This window comes from Pteropus vampyrus, unplaced genomic scaffold, assembly GCF_000151845.1.
Source record: "Pteropus vampyrus isolate Shadow unplaced genomic scaffold, Pvam_2.0 Scaffold23, whole genome shotgun sequence".
Taxonomy (NCBI): Eukaryota; Metazoa; Chordata; class Mammalia; order Chiroptera; family Pteropodidae; genus Pteropus; species Pteropus vampyrus.
This window is the reverse complement of record NW_011888804.1, coordinates 10,416,063-10,437,514: the sequence shown is the minus strand read 5'-3', so window position 1 is coordinate 10,437,514 and position 21,452 is coordinate 10,416,063. Positions and strand designations below refer to the sequence as shown.

At 49.2% G+C, this 21,452-nt stretch overlaps 2 protein-coding genes across 2 annotated transcripts in view; one reads left to right on the top strand and one right to left on the bottom strand.

The window, feature by feature from the left end:
* Nucleotides 1–1,159: 1,159 nt before the first annotated feature.
* On the top strand, nt 1,160–4,325 carry TMEM191C (transmembrane protein 191C). The gene is made up of 10 exons (XM_023528161.1): nt 1,160–1,682; nt 1,981–2,255; nt 2,291–2,388; nt 2,536–2,613; nt 2,857–2,913; nt 3,039–3,098; nt 3,258–3,322; nt 3,403–3,478; nt 3,734–3,765; nt 3,873–4,325. Exons 1-10 carry the CDS (start codon nt 1,528–1,530, stop codon nt 4,075–4,077), a joined length of 1,101 nt encoding a protein of 366 aa, XP_023383929.1. The 5' UTR covers nt 1,160–1,527; the 3' UTR covers nt 4,078–4,325.
* A 5,945-nt stretch (nt 4,326–10,270) lies between these two features.
* The window catches only part of PI4KA (phosphatidylinositol 4-kinase alpha), a 129,322-nt gene continuing 118,140 nt past the window's right edge, over nt 10,271–21,452 (bottom strand). The window contains 13 exon segments of the mRNA XM_023528293.1: nt 10,271–10,720; nt 11,996–12,079; nt 12,603–12,692; nt 13,444–13,603; nt 14,039–14,159; nt 14,439–14,564; nt 14,656–14,760; nt 15,221–15,330; nt 16,047–16,117; nt 16,209–16,281; nt 17,826–17,896; nt 18,294–18,423; nt 19,191–19,311. Coding sequence (XP_023384061.1) covers nt 10,669–10,720; nt 11,996–12,079; nt 12,603–12,692; nt 13,444–13,603; nt 14,039–14,159; nt 14,439–14,564; nt 14,656–14,760; nt 15,221–15,330; nt 16,047–16,117; nt 16,209–16,281; nt 17,826–17,896; nt 18,294–18,423; nt 19,191–19,311 — 1,314 coding nt within the window. The 3' untranslated portion in view covers nt 10,271–10,668.

Below are 21,452 nucleotides of genomic sequence, written 5' to 3'. Positions count from 1 at the left end.
GAACGCTGAGGCCCAGGCTCACACGTCATTTCTGCCTCCTTCTATTGGTCAGATCAAGACATGAGGGTGAGGCCAGATTCATGAGCTGGGAAACAGGCTCTACCTCCTGATGGCAGGACTGCAGAACATTTGTGGTCGTTTTTAATCTGTAAGTAACCCAAAGTGACTTCAATCTTGCTTACATTTCTCAACATTACTGAGAAGAGACTTAGTTCTTAGATATAGCAGGCTTCCTAAAACTTCACTGGCATCTATAGAGTTGTCACTTGCAGAGTCCACCCTCCCTGTGGCCCTCCGATGGCCCCAGGGACAGCATGCATGACCCTTGTCCTCATTCAAGGTTCGTGCATGGCCCCCTCACCCTCAATCCTGTTCTCCTCCTTGTCCTCACCTCCTCAATTTAACTCTATGTATTTAGTTTATGTAAATATTATGGGTACATCTCATTCTACTTCCTTTTATTTTATCATCTACATTATGTTCAGGTTTCTTCATGTTGACTTTATTTGATCCTAGATCATTTTAGTTGATCCACACTATTTTTTTTACTTCACGTTTTTACTAAGTAGCCTTCATGAGGTTAAAAAGTCTCTTTTTATCCTTCTTTGAAAAGCCCTTTTAAAATTATCAATAGAAGTTGAACTCTATCCTGTTTTCTGCATCTATTGAAAAGGACCACTAAAACATGGATGTTCTTCCTCTCTCCATGTGGTGAATGACATGGGTTCTCTGGTCTTGATCAATCCCTGGAATAAATTCTGCTTGGTTTGCATGTACCTTTTTAATGCATCTCTTTGGATTTGGTTAGCTAATTATTTAGGATTTTTGTATCCAAGTTCATAATTGAAATTGGCTAAATAAAAGCAGATTTTAAAAAGATAAGTTTACCTAGTCTCGCCAAACAATGAAATAGCTTGTCTTCTGTTTTCTTTAAAGATCTTGTCCGTATACCTTATAATCTTAGTTATTTTAGCATAAATGCTAAATCATAGTCTACTTTTTTCACTAAACATCATCATATCTTTATACATGCCACAGTAATATTCAAATAGAGTATTTTAATTACAACTGTTTCCTTTTTGTGATTACTGTAACCACTTCAGTGAACCACTTAATGCGTAATAATTAAAAAATATTTTTATTCCTGGTACAAATTCCCAGGAGTGGGAATTTGATAAAGATATGAACATATTTAGGATCTTGATATATATATTATTGTCTTTTCCACAAGAGAGATTAATCCGTTTGCAAGTGCCATCTGTAATGTGGGGGAACAAATCTTGCCTCAAAATTTCTGCATTAGGTAACACTATTTTATTAAATTTTATAGATCTGATTGTAGCTCTTCCGTGAAGGACAATAAATAATATTTAAATGAATGAATGAGCAAATGACAAAGTGTGATCCCGCCTGATTCGCGTCTGGCTCGGCTAGGGATCTTCGCTCCGGCGCCCCCTGCTGCTCATTGTGACGCGGGCCGTGTGCTGGTCCCCCAGGCAGGCAGCAGGGGCAGAGTCGGGGAGAGCCATGGCCGAGACACAGGAGCTGCTCCTGCAGCTGCAGAAGGACAACCGCGACGGGCGTCTGCGGAAGCAGGAGCTGGAGGAGATGGTGCGCGGGCTCGAGGCTGAGAGCGAGAGCCTCACTGGGCGCCTACAGGACCTGCGCGAGCGCGAGCGCAGGTGCGCGGGGAGCTCGGCTCCACCTGCGGGGCAGGCGCGCTATGGTCGGCACTACAGGTGGCCGCACCCGGGGCTTAGCAGAATCTAGCCAATCCGTTGGTTACTCTCCCGAACCCCGGGCCCGAACCTTTGCTTTAAGCCGTGGAGAACGGGTGATCTCAGAGGGCCCACGATGGAAAGTGTAGCGACCCGACGTGGGCTTCCTCGGCCCAGCCACAGTTGGTTCTTCCCCGGGGCGCAGGGGACCTGAGTGTCCGCCTCCTCTCGCCGTGGCACCGCCTCAGTTTCCCCTCTGTAGCCTGCAGCGGAGGCGAAGCCAGACTGCGAGGGTCCTGCGCGGGGAGGCGCGCGCGGCGGCGCGGGAGCGCGCGGAGCGGGCCCGCGGACTGCTGGAGGCTGCGGAGCAGCGCAAGCAAGACCTAGTGAGGGCATGGCCCGGGATGGGGCAGTGCCTGCGGAGACAGTGGTGCCTCGGAGAGGGCGCGGCCCTGGATGGCGGGGGGTGCGTTGGAGAGGGCGGTGTCCTGGATGGGGCGGTGCCTGCGGTAAGGGTGTCGCCATTGACGGGGCAGGGCACGCGGGGTGGGGTGGGCAGTGCTGGCAGTGAGGACAGTACTTCGGTGAGGCCCAGGACGCCCCCCCCCATCCTCCGCAGGAGCAACACAACCGACAGCTGCAGGAGCAGTGGGAAGAGCTATCAAGTCAGGTACAGTCAGCAGATGTCCCGTTTCTTGCTTCCCCTAGGAAGTCCCGCTTTAGTCTCTGCCCCGGTTCCGCCCGGTTCCTGCCTCCCAATATACACCCCGCCCCTAGAATCTCCGCAAACTCCATCCTCACAAAGCTCCACCCTCAGCTCTTCTACTACGGAGGAGAACAATTAAGTCAGCAGCGTGCGGAGCAGCAACTCGGGGCCCAACTGATGGCGTTGCAGGTGCTTGGGTGGGGCCCTGAGGGTAGGAGCGGCAGCATGGGCGGGGCCATAACCACCTGGGAGTGGGGCGGCTCCCTGCGGGGCCCCTAGGGCCGGGGGCGGGCACAACCGGGACTTGGGCGAGGCCCTGACAACCTGGGAACCGCGGTGACAAGCGGGGTCCTGAGGGCCAAGGCAGCCAACCTGAGGCGCAGCAGGATGCAGGGTGTGCCAGGCTCCTGACATTCTTTGGCTCTTCTGAAGAAACAACTGGAGTTGCTGGAGGCCAAGCACGCCATACAGGCGGAGGGCTTGCGGAAGGTGAGGGCGGAGCCGGCGTCTGAGGGGGAGGGTCGGCTTCGGGTGTGGGTTGAGGCTGGGCAGGTGCTGGAAGGTGGAAAGAGGGTGTGTCTTCCCGAGTCTAATCGAGGCTTCCCGCGCCCCAGGGCGCACAACGGACGGAGGAGGCCTGGGCCAGCTTCCAAGAGCAGAGCGGAGTCCTGCAGGTGCTGCCCCACTCCGCTTCGAGAACCGCTCACCTCCAACTCCACTACGACCTCCATTCCTCCTACCCCAGAGTGGCAACGGCCTGTCCCCCATCCCACCCCGACCTCCCCCTCCCCAGGCCTTCCCTAGTCTTGAGACCCCACTCCGACCCCTTCCAGGAGCTGCAGGGTAAGGTGATGGAAGCGGCGGCTGCGCTGGACGCCTTGCGGGGCGGTCTGGACCTGTAAGGGATTTAGTTCTGTTGGGTATGGCGGGGCGACTGTGGCTGGGACAGATCGTCCAATTCGACGCCTGTTCCCGCAGCTGCGACTCTCAGCCTCCTCGCCGGGTGCAGGACTACGCGGGCTCCCTCATGGAGGAGGTGGCCAAGGCCGACTGTGTGAGCACGCGCCGGGCCGGGGAGGGCTGGAGTCGGTACCCGCCCCCACGGGAATACCGTACACTCACGCGGGCCCGTTTCCCCACGGGGGCCCGTCAGATCCGCCCCGACGGCCCCCGCCCCCTCTCGCACACTCGCTGGACTCTCCCCCCACGAGAGACACTCTCAATTCCCGGGGGACTGATTACACGCCCCTTCGTGAGACCCCGCGCCGCGCGCTTGCGGTGGAGCTGGACGCCCCTTCTCTCCCCGCAGCAGAAGCGGCTGTTCCGTGGCGCAGGCATCAGGTGAGCTAGAGGGCGGGCAGCTGGCGCGCGGGGCTGGGGTCCGCCCCCCTGCACGTGTCCTGCGGACCACCGCGGGTCTGTCCTTCAGTGCATCCACCGGTCCGCAGGCTGTGGGTGCTGAGCGCGCTGCAGACGCTGTTTCTTCTCCCGCTCGGCTTCCTGGTGCTGCCGCTGCTCTACCTAGCGGTGGTCAACCCCAACGCCCTCCGCCGCGGGCTCTGGCGCCTCCGCTCCGACAGCGCCTTCCGCCGCCTGCGCTACACGCTGTCCCCGCTGCTCGAGCTGCGTGTGCGCGGGCTGCTGCCCGCCTAGGACTCATCACGTCGGCCGAGGCCGCAGCCACCTCTGTCTCCCGTGTGGTTTCTGGGCGCCTGGGGGAGGCCGGCAGGAGACACCGGGGCGGGGGACGGAGGGTCATGTGTCCCTCGGGGCCCAGCGACCGGCCCCTGGCATCGTGGCCTCCGGCTTGAGCCGGGCGCGCCCTCTTCCGGCGCCCACGTTTGGGCTGGCTCGCACCAAGGGGCTCCTCGGCGGCCCCTGCTGCTGCTGCTGCACAGGAGGCAACTCCGAAGGTGGGCAGTGCCCGCTTCCTAAACTTGCCTTTTTTCCTGCTAGTGATCTTGGGGCGGTGGGGGGCGGGGGCAGCTAGCTGGCCGGTCAGGTCTCTGTCCTTCGGCTCTGCTGCACGGTGTTTATTCAGATCCCCGTAGCTCCCCTTCGCTGGTTTTCTCGGGGTGGGTTCTCCGTGAGGGAGGGATGCTTCGCTGCCGGTGCAGCACCGTATGATCCGTGTTCACGACTGCAGTCTAGGGAATCTTTACATAAGTGAAGTGTTCTGCTTAGTAGAAATGATGAACCTTGGTTTTATTTTGTCTGATACAAATGCTGCTCTACTTTTATTGCTTACGTTTTTTTTGATAGTGAAATTGTTTTTGTGTATCTCCTTGTGCACACACACAATGGACTTTAAAAAATCGTTTTATTGACATACTCTTTAGTCTTTTTTGGGTTAAATTTATTTATAGAATGCGGCGTAGCGGCGTACTACATTTTATCAAATTTAAGAATTGTGCAATGTATTATAAAAAAAATAATAAATCTTGCCTGGAAGTCATATTCTCATACTCTAAATATTTTTAAGTGGTGTAAATATTTTGTTTGTCCATTCATTGTAACACTTTGTTGGTAAGCATTTTATCTATTCACCCATTGATGGACATTTGGGTTGTTTCCATCTTTAGTTTTGTGTGTACAGATTGTGTGAGTTCCCTTTTTCACTTCTTTTGGGTGTATACCCAGAAGTAGACTCACTGGGTCATTGGTAATTGTGTTAATTTATTTTAGAAATTGCTGTACCATGTTCCACAGCAGCTGCACCATTTTACATTTCCATCAGTAGAGCACAAGGATTCCCATTTCTCCACATCCTCCCCAACACTTGTTTTGATAACAGCCATCCTAATGGGTGTGATTCCCATTTCTCCACATCCTCCCCAACACTTGTTTTGATAACAGCCATCCTAATGGGTGTGATTTTTTTACTTTCAATTTTTAGGCAGTGCACTCTCCCATTTTTATAATTTATAATTACAAAGTCAAATCCATAAAATGGCATCTTAGGGAAGTCTAGCTCGTATCCCTGTGCCCTCCACCTATTGCCCCCACACTAGAAACATTTTTTTAATGGATTCCTTTTTTCCCTTAATTAAGTGAACTATAAACAGTCACATCCCCTCCCCTTACTTACGTGAACAGTATACCACATGGACTTCTCTACCCTCCCTTCAGCACCTTGCTCAGAAGAGCAGCATGGAAACATGGGTGTGCCATTTATTCAACCTTAGTGATGTGGGCGGGTGGATTCCCATGCTTTGCTGTTACAAATAGTACCTGAACGAGGAGCCTTCTGCAAATATCTTTTTGTATTTTGCCAAAGCAGCTTTGAGATTGATTCCTGAAAGTAGGATTGTGGGCCAGAAGGTGACCACATTCATGATATTGCTAGATTGCCCAGAGCCCATCGCTGGGTCTGAGGGCCCTTTCCCCACAGTCTTGCCCCATGATGCATATTGTCACATTGGGATTTTTGTCAGTCTGGTGAGAAATGGTGCTTCAGTATAGCTTTAATTTACATTTCTCTTATGATCAAGGTTGAGATTTTTTTTTTATATTTAAAGGCTGAATTTTTTTCTGTATACTGTTCATATCATTTGCTTGTCTTAAAAATGTAGGATTATAAGGTTTTCTCAATTTTTTAAAGCTCTTACACTAGGCATTTTAACTTTGTGATCTTTTAAAAATATTTTCCCAATTTTTTTCACTTTGTTTATGGTATTCTTTTGCTAGCCATATATTGTTTTGGTAACTAATTCACTTTCCCTTCTTGATTCTGGATTTTGGTAATTTTCTTCACTTCTGGGTTATTAGGGAAACTCACCTGTGTCTTCTACCAACCACTGAATCGTTTCTTAGTTCACATTTCAATCTCTGGTCCGCTTGGGACTCACTAGGGTTTATGATGTGAAGATCTTTTGCATTTCCACATGAATTTTAGACTCGAATTGTCAATTTCCATAAAATAGTCTGGGATTTTTATTGTGATTACACTGAATTGAGATCAATTTGCCAAGAATTACGTCTTCCAATACACCAAACATGATGTTACTCTCCATTTTTTATTTCCCTCAGCAACGTTTTGAATTTTTAGTGTAGAGATCTTGTACATTTTTACATGTTTGGGGATGCTATTATGAACGGTATAGATTTTTAAAATTCCATTTTCCAACTGTTCATTGCTAGCATATAGAAATACAACTGACTTTTGTATGATGACCTTGTGTACCTTTTGTACTGCAGTATTGCTGAAATCCCTTATTTGTTTTTTGTACTTTATTTTTACATTCCTCAGCATTCTATAGACAATTTTATTGTCTGTGAAGCAGGGCAGTTTCTTCTCTTCCTGTCCAATCTCTCTACTGCCTTTATCCCCAATGTTGATTAGAAGTGATAACACCTTTGTCTTGCTCCTGATCTTGGGGAGAATGCCTTTAGTATTTCATCGTCAAGATGTTAGCTCTGAGTTTTCTTAGATGATCTTTATCAGATTGAGGAAAGTTCCTATTTCTATTTTGCTATTTTTATGAATGGGCGTTGAATTTTGTCTGCCTATTGAAATGATCATATGGTGTTCCTTCTTTAGTCTGTTCATGTGAATTACACTAATTGCTTCTTGAACATTAATCCAACCTTGCATTACTGGGATAAGGCCCATTTGGTCACGACGGTCCTTTTAATACATCATGTTCAATTTGCTAATATTTTGTTAGATTTTTGCATCTATATCGAGAAGGATATTGCTCTATAATTTTCTTGTAATGTTCTCATCTTAAGGAGGGCAGTCAGGGCCTTGCTGCCCTCCTTAAAAATGAATTGGAAAGCATTCTATTTTAAGAAAGAGCAACATTGCATTATTTCTTAAGATGTTTTGACCTACCTTGTTGGCTTTATGTTGAAAAAAATGACACCTTAATAATTTTTTCTTTAACACAGAAGTGTATGAACTAGATTACAAATATCTCTCCAGGTCTGTGGCATGCCTTTAATACAATCCAAATTAATTTTTGCCCTTTATTAGTGTTTTGGTTAAGAAACCTTTGTGTGTCCTGAGGTCAGCAAGACATTCTCTTCTGTATTCTAAAAGCCTTTAAAGTTTAACATAGAGCTCTACAGGCCACCTGGAAGTGATTTTTATGTCAGATGAGAAAAGCAGTCAACATTTTTCTATATTGATATCTAGTTGACACACCATTATTCAAAAGCCTGTCTTCCCCCTCCTACCCTGCATGTCTGTTTGTGGGAAGTTCCTGGGCTTTATCTCCCCCATTGTTTATATACCTTTGCTAGCACCAGCAAGCCATATCGTCTTAACTACTGTAGCTTCCAGATAGGTCTTAATATCTAGGTTTGTTGATCTTCAATACCAGAAAGGTTTTATTTTGACTCTGCATTTCCACATAAATTTCAGACTTGCCAATTTCCACTACACAACTTTCTGGAATTTTGATTGGCATATGCAGTGAAACCACAGATCAGTTTGAGAACAAACATCTGTATAATGTTGAGTCTTCCAGTCCAAGAATGTTACTCTGTTTAGATCTTTCAACATTTGTAGTTTTTAATATTTATGAATCTTTCTTTAGTTTTTCTTGGTATTTGATGTTTTGATATACAGTTGTAAATGGTAGTTCTAATTTGAATTTTTATTTTCAGACATACACAGGACTTTACATAGTGACCTGTATCCTATCACCCTGGTTATACATCCCATTTATAGATTTGGGAGTTTTATGTACAAAAATGCCATTTTCTGAGTTTTCTTTCTTTCTAGAACCTTAAACTTTCTTTTTATGCCCTGACTGAACTGGCTAGAGCTGAAGAGAAATAAAGCAGACTCATATACAGCTCATTCTTATCTAGGAGGCGCAGCTTTCAATATTTCACCTGTAAGCATGATGGGTTTTTTACAGAAAGTTCCTGGTCTTTTGGGCCTGGCTTTATTTCCAGTACACCCTATCTTGAGTGCTGACCGAGCTCCCCTAACAAACTCCTCAAAGGTCTTTTGTTTCCCATATCATCAAAATAGCAACTTGATTATTCTCAAGATTTTCTATTTCAGTCTCTAGAGACCTTATTTTCTTGTCAGCTCATGGATTTAGATTTTCTCCCCAGTATTGTAAATAGTTTCTAATTTTTCAAGATATATTAATTTGCCATATTGCTGGAATCTTGTACATAACATTTGACTTTTTTTTAAAGCTAATTTGACAAGCTCTTATTAACTATTATTGTTTGAATGCATTTCTACCATTTTATAAAATGTGCTTATCCTGCTTTTTCTGTGCTCTTCCTCCCCTCTTCGTATCTTCTGTTGGATCTTTCTGAAAGTTACACCCTATATGGCGGTATCCTATTTACTTGGCTCATCTCTACCATCCTCCCCAAACACTACCTTAAAGCATTTTAACTCTGATATTTCCTAAGATCTTACATGTATTGTCTAGTATTTTAGTTTCCACTCTTTTAATTTCTAAATATTTAGGGTTCTTGTTATTGATACCTAACTTAATTCCATGTAATCAGAGGACATTCTCTGAATCATTCATACAGCCTGTGATGGTGAAGAGATGGTGCGTTGTTGCTGCTGATGTATAGTAAATTTTATAAATGCCCATCAGGTGAAGATGGATAATACAGTTGTTCAGGTCTCCTGTGTTTACTTTCTTGCCAGTTGTTCTAATCAATTGTGGAGTTATTTCTCCCTTGAATTCTATCAAATATTGCTTCGTGAACATTCAAATCACATGATTATGGATGATAAATCTTTTTTCCTCTATTTAACTTCACCTTAGGTCTTTATATTTTAAGTGCAATCATTTCATGTTTTTATCTATGTTTCTAATCCTTGCCTTTTAATTGGAGTGGTTAGTCCATCGATATAATTATTGATGTAGTTGGATTGAAGTCTACGATTGCATGATTTCTGTCCTGTCATTTTTTCTTCTTTCTTTCCTTTTCTGACTTTTTTGATTAATGTAACATTTTTAAGAGTTCCTTTTAACTTACATATTAGCTTATTTATGTTTATTTATACTGCTTTTCTGACTTTTTTGATTAATGTAACATTTTTAAGAGTTCCTTTTAACTTACATATTAGCTTATTTATGTTTATTTATACTGCTCAGGACTCAAGTGTGCTCCCTGAAGCTTAGTATTTGTGTTTTTTTACCAACTATGGAATCCCATTAGAAGTTGATAAGGACTTCTCATTCAACTTTTCTTTTAAAATTGTTTCTCATTGATTTTTTTTCTTCACCTATATCTGCCGTTTAACTTATTTCTAGATTTTTTTTTTTTAGGTTTGGGTCTTTACTTCCTATCTGCTTAAAATAATTCGAGGGTTGTAGTGGGTGGGAATAGACAGCTGCTGCTGGGGGCTAGTGGCACAAAGATTTCGGAGTCTCAGAACAGAGAACTTAAACATGAATGAGAGGGAAACAAGAAAAGACTGGAGCAGAAGCAGGACACAGAGATGTGGACAGGACAGCCAGATGGCCTCCACAGGAGCCCTCTGTGGAGACAGCTTTGGAGTGGAAAAGAGCAGTTAGGGAGGGAGATTGCAATGTTATTTTTGGTACATTTGCATTGTGGTGAGTCGTCTTTGTGAAGCTCATAATCAGGGTGCCCGGCCCTGACCCCTTCGGCACATGCAATGCCTGACGTCCCCCTGCGTGGTGGCCAGTCCTAGCTTAGGGGGTCCCTGGAAGGCCTGTGAGCGCAGGCTCCGCAGCTGGCTGGCCCTTATCCACCTTTTGTCTCAGGACTCTGGAGAGGAAACACTGCCCTGCTCTCTTCCCAGCACATCTAGGAATCACCCCTCAGCTGAATGTGCACTTAGGACTTGACAATAAATCTGATATTCGACTTGACAATAAACCTGATATTCAAGTTCGACACAACACTTTTGTTGATTATTTTCTCCATGTTGGTTAAACCTTAAGTTGAACATAATTAGACAACATACACTAGAAAATACTTCATGTACCTATGAAATAAGATAGGTAGGGAATGTGTTCAGTGCAAATTATTCACACCCAAGCAGAGAGAGTGCCATCATCAGATGATTGTCGTTTCAGTCTCACATGCCACATGTGGGCCACACCTAAAGAAGGAGTGGGGGGCCAGGCTCTGCAGGGGTGCACTTTTTTTGTCCTGTATGTCCTATGAAAATAACTCCATTGCATGAAAATGGCCGTGAACAGTTCACACCCTTTGACCTTGCACAGCTCCATGATTGTGGACAGCTTGGGTAGGGGAGCCACGACAGCTGATGCTCTGACACCACCCTCAGTAAGGAATGTCATTCTGATAGTACTGGATCATGTCGTAGGTCCGGCTCCTGGAAAGCCGAGAGTGAAGGGAGGTTGTAAGGAGCCTGTGCCATTCTAGGGCCCCTTGCCCCTCTGAGCCCCCCACACATCTCCTTCACCCTGGCAGCTGCACTTGGGAGTCCACACTGCTACCCTCCCTGGAAGTGTGAATGCAAACTGGCAGACCCTCTGGCCTTCCCACAAGCCCCTCCTCTGCCTGGAACATTCCTTTCCCGACCAGTGACCATGGCCATGCGAGTCCCATTCTGCCCCATCTCCTGCTCGGCCTCCTCTGAGGCCACCTCACACTCAGTGGGCCCGGAATGTAGACTCGAGTGGACGGCCGTTCCTCAGCCAACGGCCGTTCCTCAGCCAAACACCTGCCCTTGGTCCTGGGGCCCAGGCACTGGGGACCCAGGAGTCCGTCTGTAGGAGCTGCCCTGTGGCAGACGCCACTCCAGCCCCTTGGCCTGGTGTGTGGTACCCAAAGGAGTGAGGCCATGCTCAGCGTCCTTTCTTATTTTACCAACAAAACAAATAATCAGAAGAGATATTCCTCATACTGCCTTTCAAACCCCTCTTGCTGACTCAGAGATGTCATGTTTCCCACACCAAGCTACCTCACAGCCCAGCCTGTCCCCACCCAGTCTTTTCCTGTTCTTGTTAGGGCCCTAACCAGGACCAGTTCTGGTCTTCCTCTCAGACTCCAGCAGTCTCTGCACTTCTCGGGAGCCTCAACCAACCCCATGTGTGTAGGAAGCTCTTGTGTGGGTGGCTCGCCTCACCCACCTGCTGGAATCACGTCCACCCTGTTGTTCAGCCCAGACACCTCAACGCCATCTGCCATCCATCTCTGATTATCACACCCTCTGGGAGCCCATCAGGGAAGCCTGGGGCTCCACCTTCAGAACCCAAGCCCACCTCGTCACGCAGCTCTGCCATCGCTCACAGCAATGGCTGACTGGCTAGTCACCACCTTGTCACTCCTGCCACTGCTCCTTAACTGGCCCTTCTGGGCCGCACATACCTCCCTGGAGGCCTTTTGCACCTATGGCTCCCTTACCCTAACAGACTTGGCACCGGGGTGGGGGCACAGCTTTCAGCCTCCAGGCCTCTGCCAGATGTTTCCCTCTACGCCAGCACCCCATCACCCTGAGAAAGCTCCCTTCAGGGTGTGTGGGACTGAATCTCCTGAGCCATCAGCTTCCTTGTCACCTGGCCCAGGCATGGCCCCACATAGGTGCCCAGACTGTACCGGTGTGTGGTGGGTGAGGCAGAAGGGAGGGCAGGTGGGGATGACTCACCTGTTGCTGAGGAAGCAGCTCTGAATGACCTTCATGATAAAATTTGCAGCCTCTCGCTCGGTCATGTTGGGGCTGAACCTGTTCCTGGGGAAGAGTTCACATCAGGGCCACTGTCGTCAGAGTCGCTCCCACCAGACTGACCTCCCCAAGGGACATGTTCCTGCCCTTGCCAACAGGCATTTGTGAGAATCTGTTCAGCTGAGGGTCAGGCCCAGGAATGTTCCCTCATGGGGACAGTGTTGTGAAAGTGAGGCCTCACTTATTGTGGAGACAGTTTCCAGCTAGCCTAGAGGGCTCTGTTCCCTTCCCCAGCACCTCTCGGGCTAAGGAGCCCCATGGCTGGAGGAGGATTAGCAAGGGGGCTAAGTCACTATGGCTCTGGGGCCCAGGGATAGCACTGCATCCCTGAGAAAAGAATCTGGGCATGTCCTCAGCTATGACTGGCAGAAGCACAGTCTGGTGATACGCCTCACCCAGGAAATCTGTCTGCTCTGGGGTTCCAAGGAGAGTACTCAGCCTCATTAAGATTCAGTTACCCCCACCCAATAGGCTCCCATCTCCATGGACGACTGCCCCCCAATGGCCTGTATGTTTGCCTAAGACCTACTTCAAGAGCTTGATTGTCTGGCCACGGAAGCAGGGCAGACCCGTGTCCAACATGAGGGTGACCAGAGAGACGACTGCATCCATGTAGGGCCTGGGGAGACACAGGGAAGGAGGTGGGCAGAGCCCGGCGAGCGGGGTGGCCCCGCCTACAGTCCTGCAGCCCGGCTGCTGCCTGACAGCTGCTCACATGCTGGCTCCCCCCACCTCCCTGCGGCCTTTCACATCTCCCAGGGAGGCACTGCAGCCCACAGGCTGGGGCTGCTCACACTCCCCTGAAGGGCCTGAGCAGTCCCGCTTTGCTCCCACCCGAGGCCTCTGGCCATGGTTTCTCTGCCCAGCTGAAGAAGTGTGGGCTGCAGCACAAAGATGTCCCGACCTTCCTTTCGTTGTGGGGCGGTGGGCACTGAGCAGGCGTGATGTAGGCTCTGACAGACTCTGGGTTGGAGTCTAAGTGTCACACACTGCTTTGTGGCCTTGGCCACATGACACTCTAAAACCAGGACAGTGAATCTCTGGTGTGCAGTCTGGGGATAGCAGGTGCTCAGGCTTGGGTGAAAAGGGTGAATGGGGTGCTTAAAAGGGACCCAGAGGCACTGGCAAGTGAAGCCAAGCCCAGGAGGTTGCAGAATGTGGCTGGACAGAAGGTACTGGCGCAGGTGGGAAAAGAGAGGCAATGGAAGGCAAGGCCTGGGCATACCTGGGCCCAGGCGGCTCCAGCACCTCCCTTGCTCTTTCTGAACCTCAGTCCCTGTATCCATAAAGGGGCCTGTGAAGGCCCCATGGGACCTCTGAGGGGCTGGCCTTGCTAGATGAGTGGCACTGAGAATTGGTGCCCGGCTTACCGCACAGCCAGGTAGCCACGGACACACATCTCCATGAACCACTTGAAGGGCGTGGCCTCCATCTTGCCCCCCATGATCATCACCATCTCATCTGTCAGCTTTATGTCTGGTTCCCAGCCAAGGTTGCCACCCGGTGAGCTTTCGAACATGAAGCCAAAATCTGCAAAACCCCCAAAAGTCATTTGTGATGGGATTAGATGCCAGGGCAGTGATGTGGGCATGCTTCAACCAGGGTGTGGAGCCACTAGCTCCCCCACCCCAGGAGCTGGCCACAGGCTGTGTTTTCTTGGGGACAGCAGGGGAGGAGCAGACAGAAGAGAGGAGAGGAAATGGAGTCAGGGAACCAGGTAGGAGCAGAGAGAGGCTGGTGCTAAGGCGATTCCCGTTTCCAAACCCAGAGCTCCCTGTGTCCCATGGCCCCGGCTACTACTCCCACCCCCAGCACCCTCCCAGCAGCCAACAGCTAGGCCTCAAAACTGGACTTGAATCCTGACTCTGACACTTCCTGGCTGGGGACCCTACTAAGCCTGCTCCTGTGTGGGGTTCCCCAGGCTCCAGGTAAGAAGGGAAAGAGGAGGGCGCTGGGCTGGCTGACCGATGTGGATGATGTGGCCCTTCTTGTCCAGCATGATGTTGCCATTGTGCCTGTCCTTGATCTGCAGCAGGAACAGCAGGAGGCTGTAGGCGGCCATGCTGCGGATGAAGTTGTAGCGCGCCTGTGCAGAGAGAGCCAGTGCTTATGACGGCCCTGGGGCCGCGCCTGTGGGTGCTCCCCTGGCTCTATGCCTGGAACTCCTGTGAAGGGGTGGCAGCCCCTTCCCCCCACACCCATGAATTCTCTTGGGACATCTATCTTGAGGTTTCTTTAAATACCAAGGAAGGTTACGGGGTGCCTTGGTTTTACTCCTCAAATGTAGGAAATCAGGAAGCAGGGTGCAGGGGGGAAAGACGGAGAGCACAAACAAGTCCAGCCTAGGGCCCGCTCTGCTGGTCACCTGCTGGAAGGCCAGGGTGGACTCATCTCCATACTGTCGTGTGAAGTAGTCGTACATGCCGAAGTCTGTCTGGCGGCCCAGCTGGTCCCGAGAGGTGCAGTCAGGGATGCACTCAATCACCCCGCACTAAGAGGAAGTCCAAGTGCAAGGCCTGTGGGCTGACTGCTCTTGGCCAAGGCCCGAGGGGCAGCCACCTGGGGTCCTGTGGGGAACTTACCCCGGGGGCAGTGGCCACCACACGGTAGGGGAAGACAAAGAGGTCCAGGCCGACCAGCTGGAAGATGTTTTTGAAGAGGTCAATGATCTGCAGGGCCAGCATGTCCTGAGAACCGAGAAGATGAGGGGTGAGTGGCCGGCTTCCTCCTGCTCACATGACCCCCAGGGGCCCTGCCCAGCAGGGGACGGAGGGAGAAGGGAGGGAGGCCTAGGCGAGCAAAAGCCTGAAGGGCCTGGACTGACACTGCCCACTGGGCTGAGCCCACACCCTTGGGACCACCAGGTACTGGAGTGAGCATAAAGCCATTTAATTTTAGCCTGCCCGGTGCAGGGTTCGAGTAAGGGGCACCCACTCCACGGCAGCTCTTTCTGTGTGGCTAGCGGGTGCAAAGCCCTGGAGAGACTTCTGGGTTTGGCAGAAAGCCCTGACTTACTCTGTGGACCTGAACCCCATGGCAGAAGCAAAGCTTTGTATTTCTGTGTGTGAGGTTCGGCAGCGAGGCTCGCCCAGAGCCTTGGAGAGGCAGGCCCACCGCCACCAGCCCAACCCCAACCTGGTCCCCTACCTGTCGGCAGTCATCTCCCACTTTGAAGATGGCTGCCTGCCAGGAAATCTTCTGGTCATCAGCCTCCTGTGTGCCGCACTGGTCCTCGGAATCCGAGTGGCACCGCAGACCTGTGTGTGGTGGGTGGAGGCTGCCTGTCAGCCTGAGGGCAGTGAGAAGCCCTCTGAGGGTGCTGAGGAGACCCGGCCTGGAAGGAGCCCAAGGAAACTTGGGGATTGTTCTTGGGAAACTCTGAAGCCACTGAGGGCCCAGAAATTGTCTAGGATCAGTGGGTAGAGTCATAAGATCTTAGGGCTTTTCCTAAGAATATTTAGACTTAAATGGAACTGAAGCCAGGTCCCCTTTTCATTGGAAGTGAGGACCCAGGTGTGCCTGGGGTCACCAATGGGCACTGTAAGCTGGGGGCAGAAAGTGTGTCTATCTGCACCCTGAGGTTCTTTCCCTAGAGCCCTTGCAGGGAGCACGACCCTGGTGACACCCTGATGTCACACGTCTGGCCTCTAGAATTATGAGAATAAATTTCTGTTATTGAAGCCACCTAGTCTGCGGTCACTTCCATGGCAGCTTGAGCAAATGAGTACACCCCACAAAGCCCTGGCCACTCTGTCTCGAGAAGATGCCTCCTGGACTGACTTGGTGGCCAAACTTCACTGGTCTGTCACTGCACATGAGCTCTGTGCTGTCCCCAAATGAGGTGTCACACCGAGAGTGGATGGATGGCCATCAACCCTCATGGGGAGCTGGTAACAAACTAAATATGCCAAGAGAAACTGGATTTAGGAAGGAGAGACACTTGGAGAAACTACATCGAGAATTCTCCACTGACCTTCTTTCTCAAGTTCACTAACACCACATCGTTTCACCTTAAATTTAGCCAGATACGGAGCTTTTGCAGCACTGAAAAACAACAACAGAAAGAAAGTAGCACAAGTGATATGGCGAACAGGAAGCCCACACAGGAGTAGCCAAGGGAAGGGCAGCCTCTTACCTCTGCATGGGCGTCCCCGATTTGTAGTCAATGTCCAGCACAATGGCCTCTGGATTGCTGGGCAGGTAGCAGCCTATGCAGGGACAGAAGGCAAGTCACAAGGAGCCCAAGGATGACAATGGTGAGAACAGCTACCTTCAATATCTAATTCCCCTTATAGAGTCCACCCTGTGGACAGGATGACGTATGAGGGCCTTCTAGGTCCTCATCTGTGGTACTGATGACTTCTTATTTCACAGCTAAGAAGTCTTTCTTTCTTGATTCTGTGATCTCTCCCTGGATCCTTCCTGATGTCTACTGAAGGGGCTACCACCTCCCAGGAGACGCTTCTCTAAGACGACGCACTGAACCCTCAGCTTACAGGCCCATCATGCTGCTCCTGGGGCCCCCATGGCCGCCCAGTGCCGGAGCAGAGCCACCCACTCTCACGGGACCCATGCAGGAGCTTCCTACCCTGCTCTGCTCACCCAAACACCCTCTGCTCTTGGACTCAGCCCACTGACTGGAGCTCCCCACTTTCAGCACATGTATCAAGTAGGAGGACAAGAGAAAGCCCATTCTTGGCCAAGGAACTGGCAGTTGCTCTGGCGGAGTGGACTCCCTGAGCCCCTGGGAGGTGGGAGAGCTCCAGGATGTGGGCTTCAAGGTGTAGCCCTGAAACAGGAAGGACTGAGTCTCTTGAGGGGCAAAGTGAGGCCTTGCTGTGGGCTGCAGACTGGCTGTCCTACCGGGGGAAGAAGGGGCAAGGCAGGACCACATGGTCCTCTCCTCTCCCTCTCACCCTCCTTGACCCCCCAGCTCCAGCCTCTCTCACAGATGCAATCTCTAATCCTCTGCCCTACAGCCCTGGCTGGCTCCCCAGTGCCGCCAGGACAGGCCCTAGCAACATGGTCTGCAGGGAGCTGGGGGCTCGCTGATAAGGGAAATGAAGTTCCGTGTGGATGTCAAGCCTTCTCTGAGAAACTGAGCTGGCAGGGTAGGAAGCTCAACAAAACAAGTCAAGGAAAAGTCTGAACTGAGGCCCACACTGGCAACCTTGCTAAGACCAGCTGGTGTGAACATTTGGATAGGACAACCAAGATTTTGAAAAAACAAGTTTATACCAATGTTGAAAAATGGAGAGCTGTGCAGTGAAACCTGGATTGCCACCCTGACTTGAAAAAGTACACACTGGGCTCAAATTCCTGCATGGTTAACAGCTGCAGGCACCAGGGAGCAGCTGCCCACCCAGGGGACACAGACACCCTTGTCCAACAGGTCCCAAGCACACCTGTGATGCCTCCAGTCTCATCTCATGCCCACTGTCTGTGTGACCTATGTTGCTCCTGTTACACTGGAGTTCAGAAACCTTCTACAAAAACAGCTGCTAAAGACAGTGTCTCGGTCTTTAGAAAACAGTAGGCAGCAAGGAAGATAAAGAGTGCCCACTGAGAAGCAGCTCCCAGCTCACCAGTGGCAGATTCTGGGGAGGGGTGCACTGGGCACCTAGGACCTAAGTGCAAGTCGAACCAGCCCCACTGCTGGTCTTCACGCCCACCCCACACTCCCCAGCCCCTGCACTCTGCCTGCCTGAAGGAAGAGGTCCCTCTCCTTAGTCTCCAGAGGCCACCTACTCACCAGGCTGCACTTTCACTTCAGACAGAGCTGACAGACAAGCCTTCTTTCTCTCGTCTCCTTTAGGGTAGGGTCTGAGAAACAAGACAGAAATGCTCTATCTCTTGTAGAAAGTGGCCTTCGAGACTTCTGGGAGACAGCCCAGGGCCCCCTCCTGTCTGAGTCTCTCTCTTCCTTGCTAGGCCCAATTCCTCCAGGAGCACAGCAATTCCTGCCCAAACTCCTCCTCAAGAGGCAAATCAGTGAAACGACAGGAGCTGCAAAGGAGTCTGGTTTTCCTATCACCACTACGAGGCTCCTTCGGAACTTGGAGACAGCAAACTGTAGGACAATATCCAGAATAAAACTAGGATGTTTTCTGATGGTTGTATGGCCAACCTCCTTTCAAGAGAGCAGAATCCCACCCTGGCTGTTCCATTAGCACTTCTCGGGCAATTCCCACGAGTTGGGACCAGAGGGAGTGCTGCTTACTTGATGATGGCTGACACGTTGGTGATCTTGTTAAAGAAATCAAATTCCCGCTGGTAGAAGTCCTTGGCTGGGCCTGACAGGGAGCCTGTGATCTCCTCCACTAACTGCTCCAGGAGATCACCGATGTCGGCTGAAAGGGAAACTGAGAGGGTGAGCCTTTGGCTGAGCCACAGAAAGGCCCTGGAGGAACTCTGCATGTTTGCCTGTCACAGAGTCTGGGTATTCACCGGCACTTAGGCCAGTCCTCAGAGATGGTCTGCTTACCCCTGGGGACCCCGGGACCCTCTCAGTAAACCCCATATTTAAAGTCACACCACGAAGTTTGCCTTCCTCAGTGTTGACACTTGTGAGGTTATGAACATGCAGTGGGGCTGAGGACACTAGTGGTCACAGAAGCCTCATGGCTCTGCTGACTAACGTTAGTTAATACTGCCTGCTAAAGTCCACGCAAACCAAAGCTCTTAGAGGGTCCCAGTGGTTTTTAAGGGCATGAGGATGATTAAGACATCTCTGTTTGAGAAGCACTGTCCCGGGTGGCCACCTTGTCCCAACACGGGGTCACTGGGTCAGGCACAGGGACAACTGCTTGGGAGTTCAGCCAGAGAAGGAGAGTTCCGTATGTGCCTGGGGAGTTGCAGGACAGGATCCACAGGGGCAGGGGGCGGCAGGGTGGACAGAGGATGGGCTAGCGAAAGCTTGGGGAAGGGGGTGTCCTGCTCCTGCTGTATGTTAAAGGTGAGGTGTTCCTGCCAAAGGATGGGAGGCAGAAGGAACTACAGGCTGGGGCAGATGGGTCATGGAGGGCCCTGTAGGATGAGGAAGGCTCAGCCTCTGGGCAGCCACGGAAAGTGTTGAAGATGTGGGGTGAGCCTTGAGGGAAGATGACAAAATACTCACAGTCTTTCTGGTGCCCCTCTTCATCTAGATAGATGTTTGTTTTCATATTCCAGATAAACTGGTGTGCCAGAAGCTGGGATTTGGCTGCAGCCCACAGAATATACTCTCGCACATAGCCCATCTGAAGAAGAGCAAGGTCACCATCAGCCCAGGCTGGGAGCCTCTCTCCCCGAAGACGGACTCTCTCTAACCCAAAGCATGTGCTGACTCCCAAAGCTTGCAGACCTGGCAAGAAGTGAGGCCGAGTGGTTTCCGGCCACATGAACAAACTCTTCTGTGTCTGTGGTGAGTCCAGCTTAGGGGCCAGGCCTAATTTTGGGGGTGGTAGGGTCTGCCATACAGGGATGAGTCAGCTTTGTCTCCTCTGTTGCTTCTCCTGGATTCAAAGAACCAGGACTCTCACCAATTTCTGCTGTTGCCAAGTACGAAGAATAAGTAGGCTGGGAACTAAAACTCGTCTGTAAGCTGGCTGTTAAGAACAATGGTCCACAGTGATGTATGGGTTCCAGAAAACTATCTAATGCACAGATACTTCATGAGTTGATATATCACAGCCACCATCCTAAGGGACCTCTCTTCCCTCTTAGTCATTTCCTGCCACTCATAACACCAGTTTTAATTACTGTGTCCTAGATTAAAAAGGCAGCCTCTTCCTCGATGTGACAGTTTGTGGCCCCTCATCTGATAAAATCTTCCTTGGATTTAGGTGGGTGGGCTTACCCAACAGGTCAAATTTCAAATAACTCATCACTTTGGGTTTCCCAATTCTAACCCAGCAAAAGGATCTAAAGATAAACTATGAATATTCAATTTGTAGTGTATATAAATATGTTTGCAGAGTTTTCGGGTTCGTGAAATGCCCGAGAGCAGCACGCCTGGAGAACATGGAGGCGCCACATCCCTTTCCACAAACCCCTTGTCCTATGTATCTCGTCCATCTGGCTGTCCTTGAGTTATATCCTTTTATCATAAACCGGAAATATAATCAATTTTGTCAAGACCATGAAAAGGGACGCATAAAGTAACAAACCAACTCTTGTTACGAGAATGGAAGCTGCGGCAGGACAGAATGAACAAGGAGGAACTGTCATCAGACACTTAGTACCACAGAGGCTTCCAGCTTTGAAAAAGATTTCAGCAATTTATTCCTGTGTAATTTTTAATCCTATAATATATGCCTTGCTAGCCAATTTGGTTGAAATACATATATAATTACGCGTAGAATGACATAGTTCCAAAGTCAAAATATACTAAGCGCGGTCACTTCCATCCTGTTTGCTCCCTCTCTGGCCATTTTTATTAGTTTTGGTTTATTATTCTTTTTAAAAAAGTATAAGTAAATACATATACACATTTGTATCCCCTCAAGCTTAGACTTAAAAAGAAAACCCCTAAAAATGGAAAACAAGAAAGAAACTAATGATGCTACTAGCTGAGTCCTGAGTTGGTATAATTACCCAGAGAAAAATCACTTCATGTGACTTTAAAATAGAGTCATCTGACTGTATGTCCCTCATGGAAAATTTACTAAGGACAAAAAGGCAAAAAATCTGACCCCATTTTCAATAATCATCGTGAGTTATAATATTGGTATTGTTATTTTGAAACTATTAAACATATGTAGAATAAAGCAAAAAGGTAGTATGTTGATGTTTAAGAACCAAATTGTTTAGTGTTAAAAGGTTCTAATATAAAGTCAAATAAAGTAAAAAACTGTAATCCTACATTTGAATTAGAAATAGTATAATCTCATGATGTACTTTTTTTTTTTTTTTCCAAAAAAAGCTCTATCTACGGGAAAGGCCTAGAAACAACACAACCCGATCGCCATAAGCAGGCTTAGCATTCAGAGTACAGTGTCGTGATACCATTTCTCATAGAGTGAACCAGATTTCCTCACAAAATTGGGGATTCCACGTCTGAGGCAGGAAAAGAACAAGAAGAGCTTAGAATATTTTGTTATTCTAGAAAGCAAGGAGGTTTTCAAAGACTAAATAAAGGTCAATCAGGAGTTCTCAGTAGTCAGAAAGATGGGCCTCAAAAATAACTGAGGTGGACTGGTGTACATCAAACATGTTAAAATCCATGAATTTATGATATTTGGGAGGAAAAAAAGAAAAACTCACTGGTCATCTTTAAATAATGCTAATGAACTAACTTATTATTTTAAGAACTAGGAAAAACAGGAACACAGAAAAAAATCAGAAATTTTTTGAAAAGCAACTTATGTAAATTAATAGCCAATAAAACAAACCAAAGTCC